Raw genomic sequence first — 21,078 nt, 5'->3', positions numbered from 1 at the left:
TCACCCAGTCTTATAACTAGAACAGACAAGGAAGGTCTGTATCATCAGAGAAACACAGAATAGTTTGTAGTTTTCCACCACACTATTTTATGGGCCTTCCTCTGACACCGCCTAGTATATAGCTCCTGGACGGCAAGAAGCTTGAATGCAGGGATGTACTGGACTGTTTGCACTACCCACTATAGTGCCTTATTGTCGGATGCTGAGCAGTTGCCATACAATGCGGTAATGCTACCGGTCAGGATGCTCTCTGGTGCAGCTGTGCAACTTTTTGAGGATCTGGGGATCCATGCCAAATATTTTCAGTCTCTTAAGGGGGAATAGGCGTTGTCTTTCCCTCTTCACGACTGTCTTGGTGTGTTTGGAACATGGTAGTTTGTTGGTGATGTGGACACTAAGGACCTTAACTCTCAACCCGCTCCACTACAGCACCGTCGATGTGAATGGGGGTGTGTTCAGCCCTCCTTTTCCTGTAGTCCATGATCAGCTCCTTTGTCTTGCTCACATTGAGGGTTAGGTTGTTGTCCTAGCAGGTCTCTGACTTCCCTATAGGCTGTCTGATCGTTGTCGGTGATCAGGCCTACCACAGTTGTCATCATCAAACTTAATGATGGTCCACGTGTTTAGGATCAGCGTGGTGGATGTGTTGCCTAAAATTACCACCTGGGGACGGCCCGTCAGGAAGTCCAGAATCCAGGTGGGAAAGGGCAGTGTGGAGTATAATAGAGATTGCGTTCTGTGAATCTGTTGGGGCAGTATGCGAATTGGAGTGGGTCTAGGTTTTCCAGGATGATGGTGTTATTGTGAGCCATGACCAGCCTTTCAAAGCACTTCATGGCTTCTGCCGTGAGTGCTACGGGGCGGTAGTCATTTAGGCAGGTTACCTTTGTTTTCTTGGGCACAGGGACCATGGTGGTCTACTTGAAACATGTAGGTATTATACTCGGGCAGGGAGATGTTGAAAATGTCAGTGAAGACACTTGCCAGTTGGTCCGCCCTTGCTCTGAGAACACTTCCTGCTAATCCGTCTGGCTCCGTAGCTTTGTGAATGTTAACCTGTTTAAAGGTCTTGCTCGCTTCGGCTACGGAGAGCGTGATCACACAGTAGTCTGGAACAGCTGGTGCTCTCATGCATGCTTCAGTGTTGCTTGCCTCGAAGCGAGCATAAAAGGCATTTAGCCTGTCTGGTAGGATTGCGTCACTGGGCAGCTCGCGGCTGGGTTTCCCTTTGTAGTATGTCATATTTTGCAAAACCTTCCACATCCGTTGCGTGTCAGAGCCGGTGTAGTAGGATTCGATCTTAGTCCTGTATTGAATCTTTGCCTGTTTGATGGTTCGTCTGAGGTCATAGCGAGATTTTTTATAATCATCTAGATTAGCTCGGTGCGGATGTTGCCTGTAATCCACGGCTTCTGGTTGGGATATGTATGTACAGTCACTGTGGGGACAACGTCATCAACGCACTTATTGATGATGCCCTCTTATTACCTTTTCCGTATTGAGTGAGTCAATGCTACTTCCTGCTTTAGTTTTTGCTCGTAAGAAGGAATCAGTATGGGGAATTATGGTCAGATTTGCCAAATGGAGGGTGAGGGAGAGTACTTCCAGCTTTAGTTTTTGCTTGTAAGCAGGAATCAGGAGGATAGAATTATGGTCAGATTTGCCAAATGAAGGGCAATGGAGAGCTTTGTATGCATCTGTGAGTGGAGTAAAGGTATTCTAGAGTATTCATTTTTTTTTTTTCTTTTTTTTTTAATTAGGTAAAACAGATTTAAGTTTGCCTGCATTAAAGTCCCTGGCCACTAGGAGTGTTGTCTTCACTATTATTCTACAATGTAGAAAATAGGCAAAGTAAAGAAAAACACTTACATTTTTTTATTTTTTTTATTTCACCTTTATTTAACCAGGTAGGCAAGTTGAGAACAAGTTCTCATTTACAATTGCGACCTGGCCAAGATAAAGCAAAGCAGTTCGACACATACAACGACACAGAGTTACACATGGAGTAAAACAAACATACAGTCAATAATACAGTATAAACATGTCTATATACGATGTGAGCAAATGAGGTGAGATAAGGGAGGTAAAAGCAAAAAAAGGCCATGGTGGCGAAGTAAATACAATATAGCAAGTAAAACACTGGAATGGTAGATTTGCAGTGGAAGAATGTGCAAAGTAGAAATAAAAAATAATGGGGTGCAAAGGAGCTAAATTAAATAATTAATTAAATACAGTAGGGAAAGAGGTAGTTGTTTGGGCTAAATTATAGGTGGGCTATGTACAGGTGCAGTAATCTGTGAGCTGCTCTGACAGTTGGTGCTTAAAGCTAGTAAGGGAGATAAGTGTTTCCAGTATCAGAGATTTTTGTAGTTCGTTCCAGTCATTGGCAGCAGAGAACTGGAAGGAGAGGCGGCCAAAGAAAGAATTGGTTTTGGGGGTGACTAGAGAGATATACCTGCTGGAGCGTGTGCTACAGGTGGGAGATGCTATGGTGACCAGCGAGCTGAGATAAAGGGGGACTTTACCTAGCAGGGTCTTGTAGATGACATGGAGCCAGTGGGTTTGGCGACGAGTATGAAGCGAGGGCCAGCCAACGAGAGCGTACAGGTCGCAATGGTGGGTAGTATATGGGGCTTTGGTGACAAAACGGATTGCACTGTGATAGACTGCATCCAATTTGTTGAATAGGGTATTGGAGGCTATTTTGTAAATGACATCGCCAAAGTCAAGGATTGGTAGGATGGTCAGTTTTACAAGGGTATGTTTGGCAGCATGAGTGAAGGATGCTTTGTTGCGAAATAGGAAGCCAATTCTAGATTTAACTTTGGATTGGAGATGTTTGATATGGGTCTGGAAGGAGAGTTTACAGTCTAACCAGACACCTAAGTATTTGTAGTTGTCCACGTATTCTAAGTCCGAGCCGTCCAGAGTAGTGATGTTGGACAGGGAGGTGCAGGTAGCGATCGGTTGAAGAGCATGCATTTAGTTTTACTTGTATTTAAGAGCAATTGGAGGTCACGGAAGGAGAGTTGTATGGCATTGAAGCTTGCCTGGAGGGTTGTTAACACAGTGTCCAAAGAAGGGCCAGAAGTATACAGAATGGTGTCGTCTGCGTAGAGGTGGATCAGAGACTCACCAGCAGCAAGAGCGACCTCATTGATGTATACAGAGAAGAGAGTCGGTCCAAGAATTGAACCCTGTGGCACCCCCATAGAGACTGCCAGAGGTACGGACAGCAGACCCTCCGAGTAGGTGTGTCAATAGTAATTAGGTCAGGCTATTACGTGTGTGTGTCATGCGTGTCATGTAAAATGGCAGCCCGCCAGTCACATTCTTCTCTGGCATGCTCCATTTTCGATCAGTGATTCCTGGCGTGTGTATTTGTGCCATGATACATATACGCGTGCGACGCAGTAATCCCCAATGACATTCACAGGTGTTTGTATGACGCAGTAATCCCCAGTAGCATTCACAGGTGTGTGTGAGTGACGCAGTAATCCCCAGTGTGTGTGTGTGTGTGATAGGTGTGAAAGCAGCGTAGGGTGTAGAGTTACTGACAAAGATCCATTAGATCACACTGGCAGCTGGGCTTAGTTACTGCTAACTAGGGAGAGAAATAAAGAAGGAAAGATGGGACGGGAGAAATGGAGAAGGAGAGAGGGAGATTAGTGTAATTAAGAGGTCTATTTAAAGCTCTCTTCGGCTTGTGTGAAAGTTTTGTAGGGGTGTTTGCATGTGTGGGTTTGTGGCTATTGGAAAGGTGTGTGTGTGTGTGTGTGTGTGTGTGTGTGTTGCTAGTTTGACATCCAGTGTATTTGAACAGTGTGTGTGTGAGTCACTGGTGACTAGGCTTGGTCAGTATCCAGATTTCATACAGTCATACCGTTCCTCTGCCATACCGGTATTACCGGCATAGCACACAATGGGATGCTAAAAACACACAAAAAGCCCATTGGGCATCTATTACCAGAATGCTAACAAAATTAGCACAAGTAATATCAAAATCACAGTGACGCTATTAGCAAAATGCTAACGACCGAAAACTAACATACTAATTGCAAAGACAGGCAAATACAAGGGTAACTTCATCGCCTCATGTGTGCCACACGACAGAGACTCGCTGATACATATAGAACGCTACCACTTTCTGCCTTTGTGCTATTTACAAACAAACGTGACTGGCTCAATTGTTCTGGAGAGCTATGATAAGCTTCATAATGTGACAGGTGAAATGAAGAACCCAATCTGCTTTATCTCCCAACGTCCATATTAGATGGTATTTGGCCCACGCCTAGCACCGGTAACGTTCTCTCTTTCGTCATCGGCGGCGGCTGCATCCTCCAATCAGCTTGCTCTGCTCATTACCCATCAAATTAAGTCAGTGTGTGACAGTTCAATCTCACCCCGATGGGGATCTGTGTTAGGCTCATCTCTTCCCAGGTGTGAACTGGCTATCACAATGGAGTATTTTCTGTCATAGTACAGAATAAAAGACAGTACTGATCAGAAGTCAGAGCAACTGAGTTAAATAGAAGATTGTCCTGTTGGCTGACTGAAATGCCACACTTTTCCCTCTGACTCTGCCTGTGTATCTGTCTCAGTTCTGGATGTCTGCTCTGGCTACCACCATCCCTGTGCCCTGTGGAGCCTTCATGCCTGTCTTCGTCATTGGTAAGAGGTGTGTGCGAATGTGTGTGTTTCAACAATAATGTTAACCCTGTGGATATGCTATTCAGTCTTGTCAGTGTCTGTGTAGCAATATATTACTCTCTCATGAACAATGTGTGTGTGTGTTCTAGGGGCAGCGTTTGGCCGTCTGGTCGGGGAGAGCATGGCCGCCTGGTTCCCTGATGGCATCCACTCTGATGGCACCATCTACCCCATAGTGCCAGGAGGGTACGCCGTCGTGGGTGTGTTACTGTAGTAACTAGACACAACTAGACACCATTATTGTAACTATTAGGACATAAAAAGCCTGATTCAATAAGGCGCTGCTAGACACAGTGGTAATATGAAGCCATTTTTTCAGACAAAAACATGTCTGTCCCCTTTGGCAAGATGTCTCTTAATGCCGCTATGAGGGATATTGCTGTTAGCATGGTTGTTGACTGTTGTGCTGATTATGCTGTTGTTCAGTGTTGGGGTTGATGTCATCTGTGTTTTGTGTCTAATGATGTTGTTCACTCACCTTTAACTCGGCTCTCTCTCTCTCTCTCTCTCTCTCTCTCTCTCTCTCTCTCTCTCTCTCTCTCTCTCTCTCTCTCTCTCTCTCTCTCTCTCTCTCTCTCTCTCTCTCTCTCTCTCTCTCTCTCTCTCTCTCTCTCTCTCTCTCTCTCTCTCTCTCTCTCGAGCCTTCTTTTATCTCTCTCTCGAGCCTTCTTTTATCTCTCTCTCGAGCCTTCTTTTATCTCTCTCTCGAGCCTTCTTTTATCTCTCTCTCGAGCCTTCTTTTATCTCTCTCTCTCGAGCCTTCTTTTATCTCTCTCTCTCTCGAGCCTTCTTTTATCTCTCTCTCTCTCGAGCCTTCTTTTATCTCTCTCTCTCTCGAGCCTTCTTTTATCTCTCTCTCTCGAGCCTTCTTTTATCTCTCTCTCTCGAGCCTTCTTTTATCTCTCTCTCTCGAGCCTTCTTTTATCTCTCTCTCTCGAGCCTTCTTTTATCTCTCTCTCTCTCTCTCTCGAGCCTTCTTTTATCTCTCTCTCTCTCTCTCGAGCCTTCTTTTATCTCTCTCTCTCTCTCTCGAGCCTTCTTTTATCTCTCTCTCTCTCTCTCGAGCCTTCTTTTATCTCTCTCTCTCTCTCTAGCCTTCTTTTATCTCAGCATGGCTAGATTTACCTTCTTTCTCTCGTTCTCCTTCCTACCTCCATCCTAATGAAGTTAAGAATACTCAACCTTCCCTCTCACTCTCTCCACTCCTCCTTTCTCTCATTCTTTCCATTAATTTATTTTTCTTTATTCAATAACGGTAAAAAAATATTGAACAAGTTTAAAAATATATAAGTACTGTCATATTGCTTTTACTACTTTATTCATGTCAATGGACAATAACCTCAACCTTCATCTGTACCCATTCCATCCTCTACTCTTCTCCTCCTCTCTTCCTCTCCCCTTTCCTCCCAGGTGCGGCGGCCCTGTCTGGAGCGGTGACCCACACGGTATCGACGGCTGTCATTGTGTTTGAGCTGACAGGTCAGATCAGCCACATCCTGCCGGTGATGATAGCGGTGATACTGGCCAACGCCGTGGCCCAGTCCCTCCAGCCCTCGTTATATGACTCCATCATCAGGATCAAGAAACTACCGTACCTCCCTGAGCTGGGCTGGGGACACCACGAGTACGTAGGACTACACATCTATCTATCCCCCTCTTTCTTCGCTCTTTATTTTTACTTCTATTTATACCCCTTTCTTTCTGTATTTTTCTCATTCTCTTTAAATCTCTCTTGGGTCCTCTTGCTGGGTTGGGGACTAGTGAGCGGGCTAGTGGTTCCTCTTGCTGGGTTGGGGACTAGTGAGGGGGCTAGTGGTTCCTCTTGCTGGGTTGGGGACTAGTGAGGGGGCTAGTGGTTCCTCTTGCTGGGTTGGGGACTAGTGAGGGGGCTAGTGGGTCCTCTTGCTGGGTTGGGGACTAGTGAGGGGACTAGTGGTTCCTCTTGCTGGGTTAGGGACTAGTGAGGGCACTAATGGTTTCTCTTGCTGGGTTAGGGACTAGTGTTTCCTCTTGCTGGGTTGGGGACTAGTGAGGTGACTAGTGGTCCTTCTTGCTGTGTTTGGGACTACTGAAGGGACTAGTGAAGGGACAAGTTGGGTTGGTACCTCTTGATGGGTTGGTTCTTCTGTGCCCTCTCTTTATCTCTCTCTCTTCCCTCTTGCTCCCCTTCACACCACCCACTAAGCTTTGATTTCATCAATGGGGGTGGGGCGTATCAGGACTGTGTGTGTGTTTGCATCATTAGACATCATGTTGAGTGTAGGTGAGTGTAGGTTGTATTTTTTTTTTGTGCTGTTACATAATTTCTCATTTAAATGTATATTACACAGAGTTACAACGTGTAGTTACACAATGTGCAGAAGTGTACACGCTGACAGCAGTTGACACAAACACGGCCGCGTAAACCAGTATTCTCAAAGTTCTGAGAATGCCCTGTCACCTCTCCTGTCTATTTATCATTAATAGCCTGTTAGAGTGCGGCTGACATTCATTATAACCTGTAGTACTGAAGCAATGTATCTGTTCTGTTAACTAATGGCTAGCCACCCACACTCTAATGACCACACCTCTTAAGGCTCATTTCCATTTGAAGTCAACCCAAGTTGGGCTGTCCTTGGTGGGCTTGCTTGAATTGGGTTTCCACTGCCTCCAGAAATGTTGCTAGGTAACCATGCAGCTGGCTTCGCTAATATTGCCAACTAGCTACCCTCACCATGCTGTAACTAAAGTTACCCCATACTCCTGCCAATCAGACAGAGCCATGTATTTAGTAAAGATTTTTGGCTTGCTAACATTAGCCAGCTAGCTAAATGGTTAGCATACAGGCTAGCTAGCTAGCTTAATTCCTACCTTGCTTGCCATGGCATTTACTATTAGCTAGCTAGATATTTTTTTATTTTTTATTTTACCTTTATTTAACCAGGTAGGCAAGTTGAGAACAAGTTCTCATTTACAATTGCGACCTGGCCAAGATAAAGCAAAGCAGTTCGACAGATAAAACGACACAGAGTTACACATGGAGTAAAAACAAACATACAGTCAATAATGCAGTATAAACAAGTCTATATACAATGTGAGGTGAGAAGGGAGGTAAAGGCAAAAAGGCCATGATGGCAAAGTAAATACAATATAGCAAGTAAAATACTGGAATGGTAGTTTTGCAATGGAAGAATGTGCAAAGTAGAAATAAAAAATAATGGGGTGCAAAGGAGCAAAATAAATAAATAAATAAAAATTAAATACAGTTGGGAAAGAGGTAGTTGTTTGGGCTAAATTATAGGTGGGCTATGTACAGGTGCAGTAATCTGTGAGCTGCTCTGACAGTTGGTGCTTAAAGCTAGTGAGGGAGATAAGTGTTTCCAGTTTCAGAGATTTTTGTAGTTCGTTCCAGTCATTGGCAGCAGAGAACTGGAAGGAGAGGCGGCCAAAGAAAGAATTGGTTTTGGGGGTGACTAGAGAGATATACCTGCTGGAGCGTGTGCTACAGGTGGGAGATGCTATGGTGACCAGCGAGCTGAGATAAGGGGGGACTTTACCTAGCAGGGTCTTGTAGATGACATGGAGCCAGTGGGTTTGGCGACGAGTATGAAGCGAGGGCCAGCCAACGAGAGCGTACAGGTCGCAATGGTGGGTAGTATATGGGGCTTTGGTGATAAAACGGATTGCACTGTGATAGACTGCATCCAATTTGTTGAGTAGGGTATTGGAGGCTATTTTGTAAATGACATCGCCAAAGTCGAGGATTGGTAGGATGGTCAGTTTTACAAGGGTATGTTTGGCAGCATGAGTGAAGGATGCTTTGTTGCGAAATAGGAAGCCAATTCTAGATTTAACTTTGGATTGGAGATGTTTGATATGGGTCTGGAAGGAGAGTTTACAGTCTAACCAGACACCTAAGTATTTGTAGTTGTCCACGTATTCTAAGTCAGAGCCGTCCAGAGTAGTGATGTTGGACAGGCGGGTAGGTGCAGGTAGCGATCGGTTGAAGAGCATGCATTTAGTTTTACTTGTATTTAAGAGCAATTGGAGGCCACGGAAGGAGAGTTGTATGGCATTGAAGCTTGCCTGGAGGGTTGTTAACACAGTGTCCAAAGAAGGGCCGGAAGTATACAGAATGGTGTCGTCTGCGTAGAGGTGGATCAGGGACTCACCAGCAGCAAGAGCGACCTCATTGATGTATACAGAGAAGAGAGTCGGTCCAAGAATTGAACCCTGTGGCACCCCCATAGAGACTGCCAGAGGTCCGGACAGCAGACCCTCCGATTTGACACACTGAACTCTATCAGAGAAGTAGTTGGTGAACCAGGCGAGGCAATCATTTGAGAAACCAAGGCTGTCGAGTCTGCCGATGAGGATATGGTGATTGACAGAGTCGAAAGCCTTGGCCAGATCAATGAATACGGCTGCACAGTAATGTTTCTTATCGATGGCGGTTAAGATATCGTTTAAGACCTTGAGCGTGGCTGAGGTGCACCCATGACCAGCTCTGAAACCGGATTGCATAGCAGAGAAGGTATGGTGAGATTCGAAATGGTCGGTAATCTGTTTGTTGACTTGGCTTTCGAAGACCTTAGAAAGGCACGGTAGGATAGATATAGGTCTGTAGCAGTTTGGGTCAAGAGTGTCCCCCCCTTTGAAGAGGGGGATGACCGCAGCTGCTTTCCAATCTTTGGGAATCTCAGACGACACGAAAGAGAGGTTGAACAGGCTAGTAATAGGGGTGGCAACAATTTCGGCAGATAATTTTAGGAAGAAAGGGTCCAGATTGTCTAGCCCGGCTGATTTGTAGGGGTCCAGATTTTGCAGCTCTTTCAGAACATCAGCTGAATAGATTTGGGAGAAGGAGAAATGGGGAAGGCTTGGGCGAGTTGCTGTTGGGGGTGCAGTGCTGTTGTCCGGGGTAGGAGTAGCCAGGTGGAAAGCATGGCCAGCCGTACAAAAATGCTTATTGAAATTCTCAATTATGGTGGATTTATCAGTGGTGACAGTGTTTCCTATCTTCAGTGCAGTGGGCAGCTGGGAGGAGGTGTTCTTATTCTCCATGGACTTTACAGTGTCCCAGAACTTTTTTGAGTTAGTGTTGCAGGAAGCAAATTTCTGCTTGAAAAAGCTAGCCTTGGCTTTTCTAACTGCCTGTGTATAATGATTTCTAGCTTCCCTGAACAGCTGCATATCACGGGGGCTGTTCGATGCTAATGCAGAACGCCATAGGATGTTTTTGTGTTGGTTAAGGGCAGTCAGGTCTGGGGAGAACCAAGGGCTATATCTGTTCCTGGTTCTAAATTTCTTGAATGGGGCATGTTTATTTAAGATGGTTAGGAAGGCATTTTTAAAAATATCCAGGCATCCTCTACTGACGGGATGAGATCAATATCCTTCCAGGATACCCCGGCCAGGTCGATTAGAAAGGCCTGCTCGCAGAAGTATATCAAACCTGTCATCTGGTTTGGTTGGTTATGATGTGGCTAGCTAAAATTGCTGCTAGCTAACTAGCTTGTTTAAACTCTGTGACACCTGCTGATGTAAAAAGGGCTTTATACATCAATTTGATTGATTTGCATGCTAACGTTTGGTAGCAAACATTCGAGGGCTGACTGTTCTCATAAGTTTGTGTAGTGCAAAAATGACTGAAGGATCCCGCTATGGTGGTAATTCTTCTCATATCTGACTACTGCAATACTGCTTATCCATGTGCTAGCTAACAGCAACAAGCCCAGAGGAGCTAGCTGGTGGTTGCATAGTAACGGTGTCACCAGCCCAAATTTTAATCGATTTTAAAAGAATAGAAAACAAAGTGACCAGTTGTTAAAATGGTCTGAGCCGGCCCGGGTTTCCCCAGACCCAGCTTGAATTTCAGAATTACATTCGAACCAACTCATATTTGGCCCTACTTTTAAGTGCCAGTGGAAACGGGCATTTGTCTGAACACTGGAAAAATCTATCTGGGAGAGAGGTGTTTTTACAAATCTAAAACCGTTCTGTGATTTTATAAAACGATGGTAAAAATGTGTGTGTGCTCTAGCTGGTGGAGGGCTAAAGAGCAGAACATGGGTGTAATGATGCATAAGGCTTCTCTCTTTCTATCTGTCTCGAGCACAAAGTACATTTGAGGCAGGGAGTAGGATGAAAGAGTGCAGGAAGTGTGGCCCCCAAGCTGTTTGTGTTCCTATTAATTCTGGTACAAATCTCCCCCACAAACAGCCATAGGAATGCTTGTGTAATGCTTGGGAAACACACTTATTCACAAACACACACATTAAGAAAAGCAAAGCTTCATGTTGGGGCATGAATCCCCTTTTGGCAAATCTATCTCCAGAGTGGTATTTAATTTCCAGCTACATAAATATATGAGAGAGAGAGACTAGAAATTGACCACAACTAAGCCCAAAAAGAGATAGTATTTTATTAATTTCATACCTTGATCACATATGAATTGTTTGTATGCGTGGGAATACTTGGTAAACAGAATTCCTAAATGAAACACATTTTTTACTGAATTCCTTGTAAGTTTTTATTTTTTTTAACCAAAAATGAAAATCCTACAAAAATCTTTATTTTTGTGCTAATAGTTTTGGGGGGCCCAAAACAATAACTTGTGGGATCGTTTAAGTCTGTGGGATGCCTGTTGCCGACCCCTGATTTAAAGCTACAGTAGAAGTTATTGTATTTGTTTACAGAAACAGGGGTTTTAGATCTTATAGAGGGTTGACCTGCGTTTGAGTTGCAGCGGAAACTAGTGCTGCTGTCGTGTTGGAGGTTGGCATGCTCAGCCTGTCTGGAAGGAAGGAAGGAAACCTGTCTAGGGTACAGTTTGGCCAGGGTAGAACCACAAATATGCTGAGGCAGGACCTTCTCTCTCACTCAGTCACCTCCTATACAGTACGACTATAATGGATGCAACCTCACCTCTGTAGCTATAAGTCCAGGACTGACTAGGATGTAGTTCCAAAGTCACATCTGAAAGGACAGAGGAATTGACACGGGTATGAGTATTGGTATGAGTATGAGTACTGGTATGAAGTGACTGTCTCTAAACCCTCAGAGGTAGTAATCACACCGGTAGGGAGAGGGGTATTCTTCTTACCAAACCACATGACCTTCGTTTTGGAGGTGTTCAGAACAAGGGTAAGGGCAGAGAACTTGTTGGACACTAAGAAATCTTTGTTGTAGAGCATTTAACACAAAATCCAGGGAGGCCCCAGCTGAGTATTAGACTGTAACATCTGCATAACCACTATTCAGACCCCTTGACTTCTTCCACATTTTTTTTACGTTACAGCCTTATTCTAAAATTTATTCAAAAAACATATTTACATAAGTATTCAGACCCATTGCTATGAGACTCGAAACTGAGCTTAAGTCCTTCCTGTTTCCATTGATCATCCTTGATGTTTCTACAACTTGATTAGAGTCCACCTGTGGTAAATTCAATTGATTGGACATGATTTGGAAAGGCACACACCTGTCTATATAAGGTCCCACAGTTGACAGTGCATGTCAGAGTAAAAACCCAGCCATGAGGTCGAAAAAATTGTCCATAGTGCTCCGAGACAAGATTGTGTCGAGGCACAGATCTGGGAAACGGGTACCAAAAAATCTCTGCAGCATTGAAGGTTCCCAAGAACAATCCATCATTCTTAAATGGAAGAAGTTTAGAACCACCAAGACTGTTATAGCTGATCTCCTGGGAGAAGGGCCTTGGTCAGGAAGGTGACCAGGAACCCAATGATCAGTCTGGCACCTAAAGGACTCTCGGACCATGAGAAAAAAGATTCTCTGGTCTGATGAAACCAAGATTGAACTCTTTGGCCTGAATGCCAAGTGTCACGTCTGGAGGAAACTTTTCACAATCCCTACGGTGAATCATGAGGGTGGTAGCATCATGCTGTGGGGATGATTTTCAGAGGCAGGGACTAGGAGACTAGTCAGGATCGAGGAAATATGAACGAAGCAAAGTACAGAGAGATCCTTGATGAAAACCTACTCCAGAACGCTCAAAGCCTCAGACTGGGACAATGGTTCACATTCCAACAGGACAACGACCCTAAGCACACAGCCAAGACAATGCAGGAGTTGCTTCGGGACAAGTCTCTGAATGTCCCTGAGTGGCCCAGCCAGAGCCCGGACTTGAACGTGATCGAACATCTCTGGCGAGACCTGAAAATAGCTGTGCAGCAATGCTCCCCATCCAACCAGACAGAACTAGAGAGGATCTGCAGGGAAGAATTGGAGAAATACAGATGTGCCAACCTTGTAGCATCCTACCCAAGAAGACTCAATGCTGTAATCGCTACCAAATGTGTTTTAACAAAGTACTGAGTAAAGGTTCAGAATACCTAATGTAAATGTAATTTTTTTTAATAAATTAGCAAAAATGTCTAAACCTGATTTTGACGTGTCCTTATGGGGTGGTGTGTGTAGATTGATGATGGGGGAAACTATTTTATCCATTTTAAAATAAGGCTGTAAAGTAACAACATTTGGAAAAAGTCAGAGGTCTGAATAGTTTCCAAAGGCACTGTAAATGAATGAGAGCTTCCTACTGCCTGAGCTATGTTGTTGATGTAAATTGAGAAGAGCGTGGGGCCTAGGATCGAGCTTTGGGATACTCCGTTGGAGACAGCAGATGTTCTGACTTTATACACTGCACTCTTTGAGGGAGGTGGTTAGTAACCCAGGTCAAAGACCTCACAGAGACACCAATACTCCTTAGCCGGGCAACAACAATGGAATGGTCGACCGTATCAAAAGCTTTGGCCAAGTCATTAAAAATATCAGCACAACATTGCTCTCCTATCGTCCTTCAGGAAGTATAATATTCGTGTGGAGGACATCATGATCAGGGATGTGATGTACATCACCCTCAACTGCTGCTACAGAGACCTGCATGATGTACTGCTGACTGGACACCTCAAGACCCTAGCCCTGCTCGAGTCCAGTGGTGAGACACACGCACACGCCCACAAACACACACACATTACAGACACCACAGAACATTTTCAGTCAAATTAAAGTTCCCCACACACATATTCAAGTTATATATTCTTATATAGTATGCCAAGTCTGTTGTAATTGTGCATCGATGCCAAAGCAATTAACTGGGGCAATTATTTTAAACAAACACACACAGCCCCCCATACACACACCTCCTGTTGTGTACACAGACGCCTGGCTGTTCTCAGTTACATCACTCACAATGCAGCAACATGTGTTAAGAGTCCCATGTAGTCTGCACATTAACTACTGTTCTAAAATACCTCTTCTCTTCCATCCCATCTTCCCACTCTGTCATCTCCCTCCTCTCTCACTCTAATCTCCTGGCCCCTTTCTCTCAATTTCTCTTTTCTTCCATCATCCCTCTTCTTTTATTCTCATCTGTCTCTCTCCTCTACCTTTCATCCCATCATCTCTGTCCTCTCTTCACCACCTCACGCCCTCCTTACTTTCTCTCTCGTCTCATATTTCTCTCCATCCATGTCTTCCATGCTGCCCCTCACTCCCCTCTCGCTCTTCCTCCCTCGTCCCCCCCTCAGAGTCGATGATCCTGCTGGGTTCTATTGAGCGTGCCCAGCTCCAGGCCCTCCTGTCCCTACAGCTGGGCCGGCCACGGAGGCTAGAGTACCTGAGAGACCGGGCTACTGCTGAGAAGAAGCGCCTGTCGATGGTCTCCCACCCGGGCAGCGAGGATGGCTCCCAAAGGGTTAACCAGGAGGTTCGGTTCCAGGTAAGTACAGTCTTGACAAACCACACCAAGCTAACACACTACGAAGTCAGTCATGTGCGGAGTACCCAGTACCACACCAAGCTAACAGTAAAGCTGTGTAAGTTGTTGCTTACCCAAAACTTGAAGACTGGATCATAGGATTCCAGGTGAGCACAGAGACTCAGGAGAGCCAGAAACATAGTGAATACTGTAATATCTGTCTCCATCTGCTTCACTACAAGGTCAGCACAGAGACAGGAGAGCCAGAACCATAGTGAATACTGTAGTATCTGGTTCCATCTGCTTCACTACCAGGTCAGCACAGAGACTCAGGAGAGCCAGAACCATAGTGTATACTGTAGTATCTGCCTCCATCTGCTTCACTACAAGGTCAGCACAGAGACACAGGAGAGCCAGAACCATAGTGAATACAGTAGTATTTGGTTCCATCTGCTTCACTACCAGGTCAGCACAGAGACTCAGGAGAGCCAGAACCATAGTGAATACTGTAGTATCTGGCTCCATCTGCTTCACTACCAGGTCAGCACAGAGACACAGGAGAGCCAGAACCATAGTGAATACAGTAGTATTTGGTTCCATCTGCTTCACTACAAGGTCTGCACAGAGACACAGGAGAGCCAGAACCATCGTGAATACAGTAGTATTTGGTTCCATCTGCTTCACTGGCTCCATTTGACAACCAATATGAGAGGAAAAATACAATAATATTAAACTGTTCTAGTCCCATGATTGTTATGTGAGAAGATTTTATTGTCCCATCAATAAGAGACAGACTGAGAGATGGAGTCTGAAAGAGGGAGTAGGAGAGAAAGAGAGGGTGAGACAGAGTGAGAGAAGCAGAACGAGAAAGAGACAGATTGAGAGAAACAGAAAAAAGGGACCGACAGAGAGAGACGATGACAGAGAAGGAGAAAGAAACAGAGAGAGAGGGTGCTGTGTGTGTCGCGTCTGGTTGTGTTTGTGAGCACTGGCGCACAGCGCTGAAATTGGGATTTTGAGGCTGCCAGTGTCTAACTTTGTTTTGGGGGCTAGCAGTACTGTATTCAGAATACTGATCTGGTTTCTCCTCCCTGCGCCACCCCCCCACCCTGCCCCAGGCTAGTGGGGTGCTACTCAGCCATTCACAGCAGGCCTGGTGGGGGAGGAGAAGAAGGGGAAGGGACAAGGTGCTTTCCCCCCCAGGATGCCAGGGTTTGGATATCCAGCTATTCATCACACTAATTTAGGTTTCTCAGCGCTCTCTCACACTCTATTTCTCTCTCTCGAAGAACAAATAATGATAGAAAAAAATGTATTTTTAATTTTTTTAAAGCTCTTGTGGGGAGAGGTGGGAAAAGTATTGTTATCGATCAATAATGACAAACCTCTTGGCATTGACAACTTAGATGGAAAGCTACTGGGGATGGTAGCTGACTCTATAGCCACTCCTATCTGTCATATATTTAATCTGAGCCTAGAGGAAAGTGTTTGTCCTCAGGCCTGGAGGGAAGCCAAAGTCATTCCACTACCCAAGACTGGTAAAGCGGCTTTTACTGGTTCTAACAGCCAACCTATCAGCTTGCTGCCAGCTCTTGGCAAACTGTTGGAAAAATGTTTTGACCAAATACAATGCTATTTCTCTGTAAACAAATTAACAACAGACTTTTGGCATGCTTATAGAGAAGGGCACTCAACATGTACTGCACTGACACAAATGACTGATGATTGGTTGAAAGAAATTGAAAGTAAGAAGATTGTGAGAGCTGTACTGTTAGATTTCAGTGCAGCCTTTAAAATTATTGACCATAACCTGTTGTTGAGAGAACTTATGTGTTATGGCTTTTAAACCTCTGCCATATTGTGGATTCAGAGGTACACCACATGACCAATTGTGTGGACACCTGCTCGTCAAACATCTCATTACAAAATCAGGTGCATTAATATGGAGTTGCCCCCCCCCCCCCCCCCACACACACACACACTCTTCTGGGAAGGCTTTTCACCTTTTCATACTAAAGGTGTTCGATGGGTTGAGGTTAGGGCTCTGTGCAGGCCAGTCAAGGTCTTCCACATTGATCTCGACAAACCATTTCTGTATGGACCTCGCTTTGTGCACAGGGGCTTTGTCATGCTGAAATAGGAAAATTCCTTCCCCAAACTGTCTCCACGAAGTTGGAAGCACAGAATCATCTAGAATGTAATTGTATGCTGTAGCATTAAGTTTTCCCCTCACTGGAACTAAGGGGCCTAGGCAAACCATGATAAATGCCCCAGACCATTATTCATCCTCTACCAAACTTTACAGTTGGCATTATGCATTGGGGACGGTAGCGTATTCCTGACATCCACCAAACGTGATTCATCACTCCAGAGAATGCGTTTCCACTGAGACCAATGGTGGCGAACTTTACACCACTCCAGCCGATGCTTGACCTTGTGCATGGTGATTTTAGGCTTGTGTGCGGCTGTTCGGCCATGGTAACCCATTTCAGGAAGCTCCCGATTTAACAGTTCTTGTGCTGAAGTTGCTTCCAAAGGCAGTTTGGAACTCGGTAGTGAGTGTTGCAACTGAGGACAGGCGATTTTTACGCGCTATGCACTTCAGCACTCGGCGGTCCCGTTCTGTGAGCTTGTGTGGCCTACCACTGTTGCTCCTAAAAGTTTCCACTTCACAATAACAGCACTTACAGATGACCGAGGCAGCTCTAGCAGGGCATACATTTGACTGACTTGTTGGAATTGTAGTATCCTATCCTATAGTATCCTACGTTGAAAGTCACTGAGCTCTTCAGTAAGGCTATTCTACTGTCACTGTTTGTCTATGGAGATTGCATGGCGTTGTGCTAAATTTTTATACACCTGTCAGCAACGGGTATGGCTGAAATAGTTCAATCCACTCATTTTGAAGGGGTTTGTGTGTGTGTGTATATAGTGTTTTTCTTTAATGGAAGCTTCTCTGTCAAACATGTAGTGTGGTATACCGCAGGGAAGTTCTCTAAGCCCGTTAGTCTTTTCTATTTTCACCAATGAACTGCCATTGGCATTAAACAGCCTGTGTGTCCATGTATGCTGATGATTCCACCCTATACCCATCAACAACCACAGTTAATGAAGTCACTGAAAACCTTAACAAGGAGTTGCAGTCAGTTTTGAAATGGGTGGTTAGTAATTAACTGGCCCTGAACATCTCTAAAACTAAGAGCATTGTATTTGGTACAAATTAAAGGTCGGCCGATTATTGGAGGACAAAAAAGCCGATACCGATTAATCGGCCACTTTTTAAAAAACGTTATATATTTTTCCTTTGTTTGTAATAATGACAATTGCAACAATACTGAATGAACACTTTTATTTTAACTTAATATAATACATAATACATGGCCTTTTGGATGGGTGTTCTTAAGGTGATTCCACAGGTATTTTTTGATTTAGCCGTTGCTGACCCCATGCTTACATCCTTATCACAAATAAGACACCTTGGTGCCAAATCCATGTAATAGTCCCACACTGGTGCTCTGCTTTTCTCTGCCATCTCTAAAACACACACACAGCTCTGAAGTAACAATGATACTGAAGAGTCTGCTTAGGAGACAAATACTCTCAAATGTTTGAATAAAAATAGAGTTTAAGTTACCTGTGATGAATGTTGAAAACAAAAACTGTAATTTCTATATGCAGGAAATACTATTTTAATAATGGACATGGTAGGAATTGACTACCAAAGTGTGAGTCATAATTCCCATGACACCTAGCAAAATCTGAAAAGCGGTTCCTAATTCCATAGGATATTTTTATATTCACTTAATAAGGTCTGTGTTTCGTGTAGGCTTACACCACCTTGCCAATTTTACAACTGTGTAGATATCCATAGGACAAGGTAACCCTGATCAATATTGGTTAAATATAAGCAAAGATTTTTTTTTTTGTAGAGTGGATTTATGAAAATATGTTGACAAACGTTACCTTATCCTAGTGAGATTTACACGGGTATCAAAACGCAGAGGCGGTTTAAGCCTGCACGAAACACAGACCTTATTTGAAGTAGATCAAGACATTCTCTATGGAAGACATGAACGGTAAAATAACGAAGGAACCCCTTTCAAGTTCAGCCGCAAGTGATTACAGGAATTATAACGCGTCGACTATTTCTCTCCAAACCATATACTTTTGACTATTACGAGCCTGCTGCTGCCTACCACCCCTCAGGCAGACTCCTCTATCAAATATCAAATCATAGACTTAACTATAATAAACACACAGAATACGAACCTTAGGTCAAATCCGGAATAAATATTCCTGTTACATTGCACAACCTTCAACGTTATGTCATAATTACGTAGAATTCTGGCAAATTAGTTCACAAAGAGCCAGGCAGCTCAAACTGTTGCATATACCCTGAATGCAAGAAAAGTGACACAATTTCACCTTGGTTAATATTGCCTGCTACCCTGGATTTCTTTTAGCTAAATATGCAGGTTTTAAAGTATATACTTGTGTATTGATTTTAAGAAAGGCATTGATGTTTATGGTTAAGTACACATTGGAGCAACGACAATCGTTGATTGTTTTTTATAAGATACGTTTAATGCTAGCTAGCAACTTACCTTGGCTTATTGCATTCACATAACAGGCAGGTTCCTCGTGTTGCAGGTGGTTAGAGCATTGGACTAGTTAACTGTAAGGTTGCAAGATTGGATCCCCCGAGCTGACAAGGTAAAAAAATCTGTCGTTCTGCCTCGTTCCTAGGCCGTCATTGAAAATAAGAATGTGTTCTTAACTGACTTGCCTAGTTAAATAAAGATTAAATAAAGGTGTGTAAAAAAAAATTGTTGCCCAAAAATACCGATTTCCGATTATGAAAACTCGGCCCTAATTAATCGGCCATTCCAATTCATCGGTCGACCTCTAGTACAAATCATTCCCTATGTTCTAGACCTCAGCTGAAACTGATGATGAATGATGCAGTTGTTGAGCAATTTGAGACTAAATTGCTTGTTGTTACCATAGATTGTAAACTGTCATGGTCAAAACATATTTATTCAGTGGTTGTAAAGATGGGTAGAGGTCTGTCCACAATGAAGAGATGCTCTGCTTTTTTGACACCACACTCCACAAAGCAAGTCCTGCAGGCTCTAGTTTGATCTTATCTTGATTATTGTTTAGTCACATGCTCAAGTGCTACAAAGAAGGACCTAGTTAAGTAGCATCTGGCCCAAACAGAGTGGCATGTTGTGCTCTTTATTGTAATCAGAGGGCAAATATCAATACTATGCATGCCAGTCTCTCCTGGCTAAGAGTTGAGGAAAGACTGACTTATTCTAGTTTTTATAAGAAACAAACTTACACACAGTACTGAAACGCACATTTACCACACCAGACATGCCACCAGGTGTCTTTTCACAGTCCCCAGGTCCAGAACAAATTCAAAGAAGTGTACAGTATTATACAGAGTCATGATTGCATGGAACTCCCTTCCATCTCATACAGTGGGGCAAAAAAGTATTTAGTCAGCCACCAATTGTGTAAGTTCTCCCACTTAAAAAGATGAGAGGCCTGTAATCTTCATCATAGGTACATTTCAACTATGACAGACAAAATGAGGAAAAAAATCCAGGATTTTTGCTCACCGTTCTTGTGATCATTTTGACCCCACGAGGTCAGATCTTGCGAGATCGAGGGAGATTATCAGTGGTCTTGTATGTCTTCCATTTACTGATAATTGCTCCCACAGTTGATTTCTTCAAACCAAGCTGCTTACCTATTGCAGATTCAGTCTTCCCAGCCTGGTGCAGGTCTACAATTTTGTTTCTGGTGTCCTTTGACAGCTCTTTGGTCTTGGCCATAGTGGAGTTTGGAGTGTGACTGTGGACAGGTGTCTTTTATACTGATAACAAGTTCAAACAGGTGCCATTAATACAGGTAACGAGTGGAGGACAGAGGAGCCTCTTAAAGAAGAAGTTACAGGTCTGTGAGAGCCAGAAATCTTGCTTGTTCGTAGGTGACCAAATACTTATTTTCCACCAAAATTTGCAAATAAATTCATTAAAAATCCTACAATGTGATTTTCTGGTTTTTTTTCTAATTTTATCTGTCATAGTTGAAGTGTACCTATGATGAAAATTACAGGCCTCTCTCATCTTTTTAAGTGGGAGAACTTGCACAATTGGTGGCTGAATAAATACTTTTTTGCCCCACTGTAGGACTTGTTTTACTGTGGATATAGATAGTTTTGTACCTGTTTCCTCCAGCATCTTCATAAGGTCCTTTGCTGTTGTTCTGGGATTGATTTGCACTTTTCGAACCAAAGTGCGTTAATCTCTAACATGTCTCCTTCCTGAGCGGTATTACGGCTGCGTGGTCCCATGGTGTTTATACTTGCGTACTATTGTTTGTACAGATGAACCAGACTTGTGGAGGTCTACAATTTTTTTTGACGTCTTGGCTGATTTTTGGGGATTTCCCCATGATATCAGGCAAAGTGGCACTGAGTTTGATGGTCCACCTCCAATTGACACAAATTATGTCAATTAGCCTACCAGAAGCTTCTAAAGCCAAGACATCATTTTCTGGAATTTTCCAAGATTTTTAAAGGCACAGTCAACTTAGTGCATCTAACCTTCTGACCCACTTGAATTGTGATATAGTGAATGATAAGTCAAATAATC

At 43.8% G+C, this 21,078-nt stretch overlaps 1 protein-coding gene across 2 annotated transcripts in view; it reads left to right on the top strand.

Annotated features, from left to right (window-relative positions):
* The window catches only part of LOC109880507 (chloride channel protein 2), a 197,224-nt gene that overhangs the window by 134,284 nt on the left and 41,862 nt on the right, over positions 1-21,078 (top strand). For both annotated transcript variants that reach the window (XM_031795512.1, XM_031795513.1), the window contains exons 13-17: positions 4,602-4,671; positions 4,800-4,910; positions 6,121-6,334; positions 13,518-13,651; positions 14,244-14,434. In XM_031795512.1, the coding sequence (XP_031651372.1) occupies positions 4,602-4,671; positions 4,800-4,910; positions 6,121-6,334; positions 13,518-13,651; positions 14,244-14,434 (720 nt within the window). The remainder of the gene's footprint in view (positions 1-4,601; positions 4,672-4,799; positions 4,911-6,120; positions 6,335-13,517; positions 13,652-14,243; positions 14,435-21,078) is intronic.

This window comes from Oncorhynchus kisutch, linkage group LG18 (genome assembly GCF_002021735.2).
Source record: "Oncorhynchus kisutch isolate 150728-3 linkage group LG18, Okis_V2, whole genome shotgun sequence".
Taxonomy (NCBI): Eukaryota; Metazoa; Chordata; class Actinopteri; order Salmoniformes; family Salmonidae; genus Oncorhynchus; species Oncorhynchus kisutch.
This window is presented reverse-complemented; position numbering and strand designations above follow the sequence as displayed.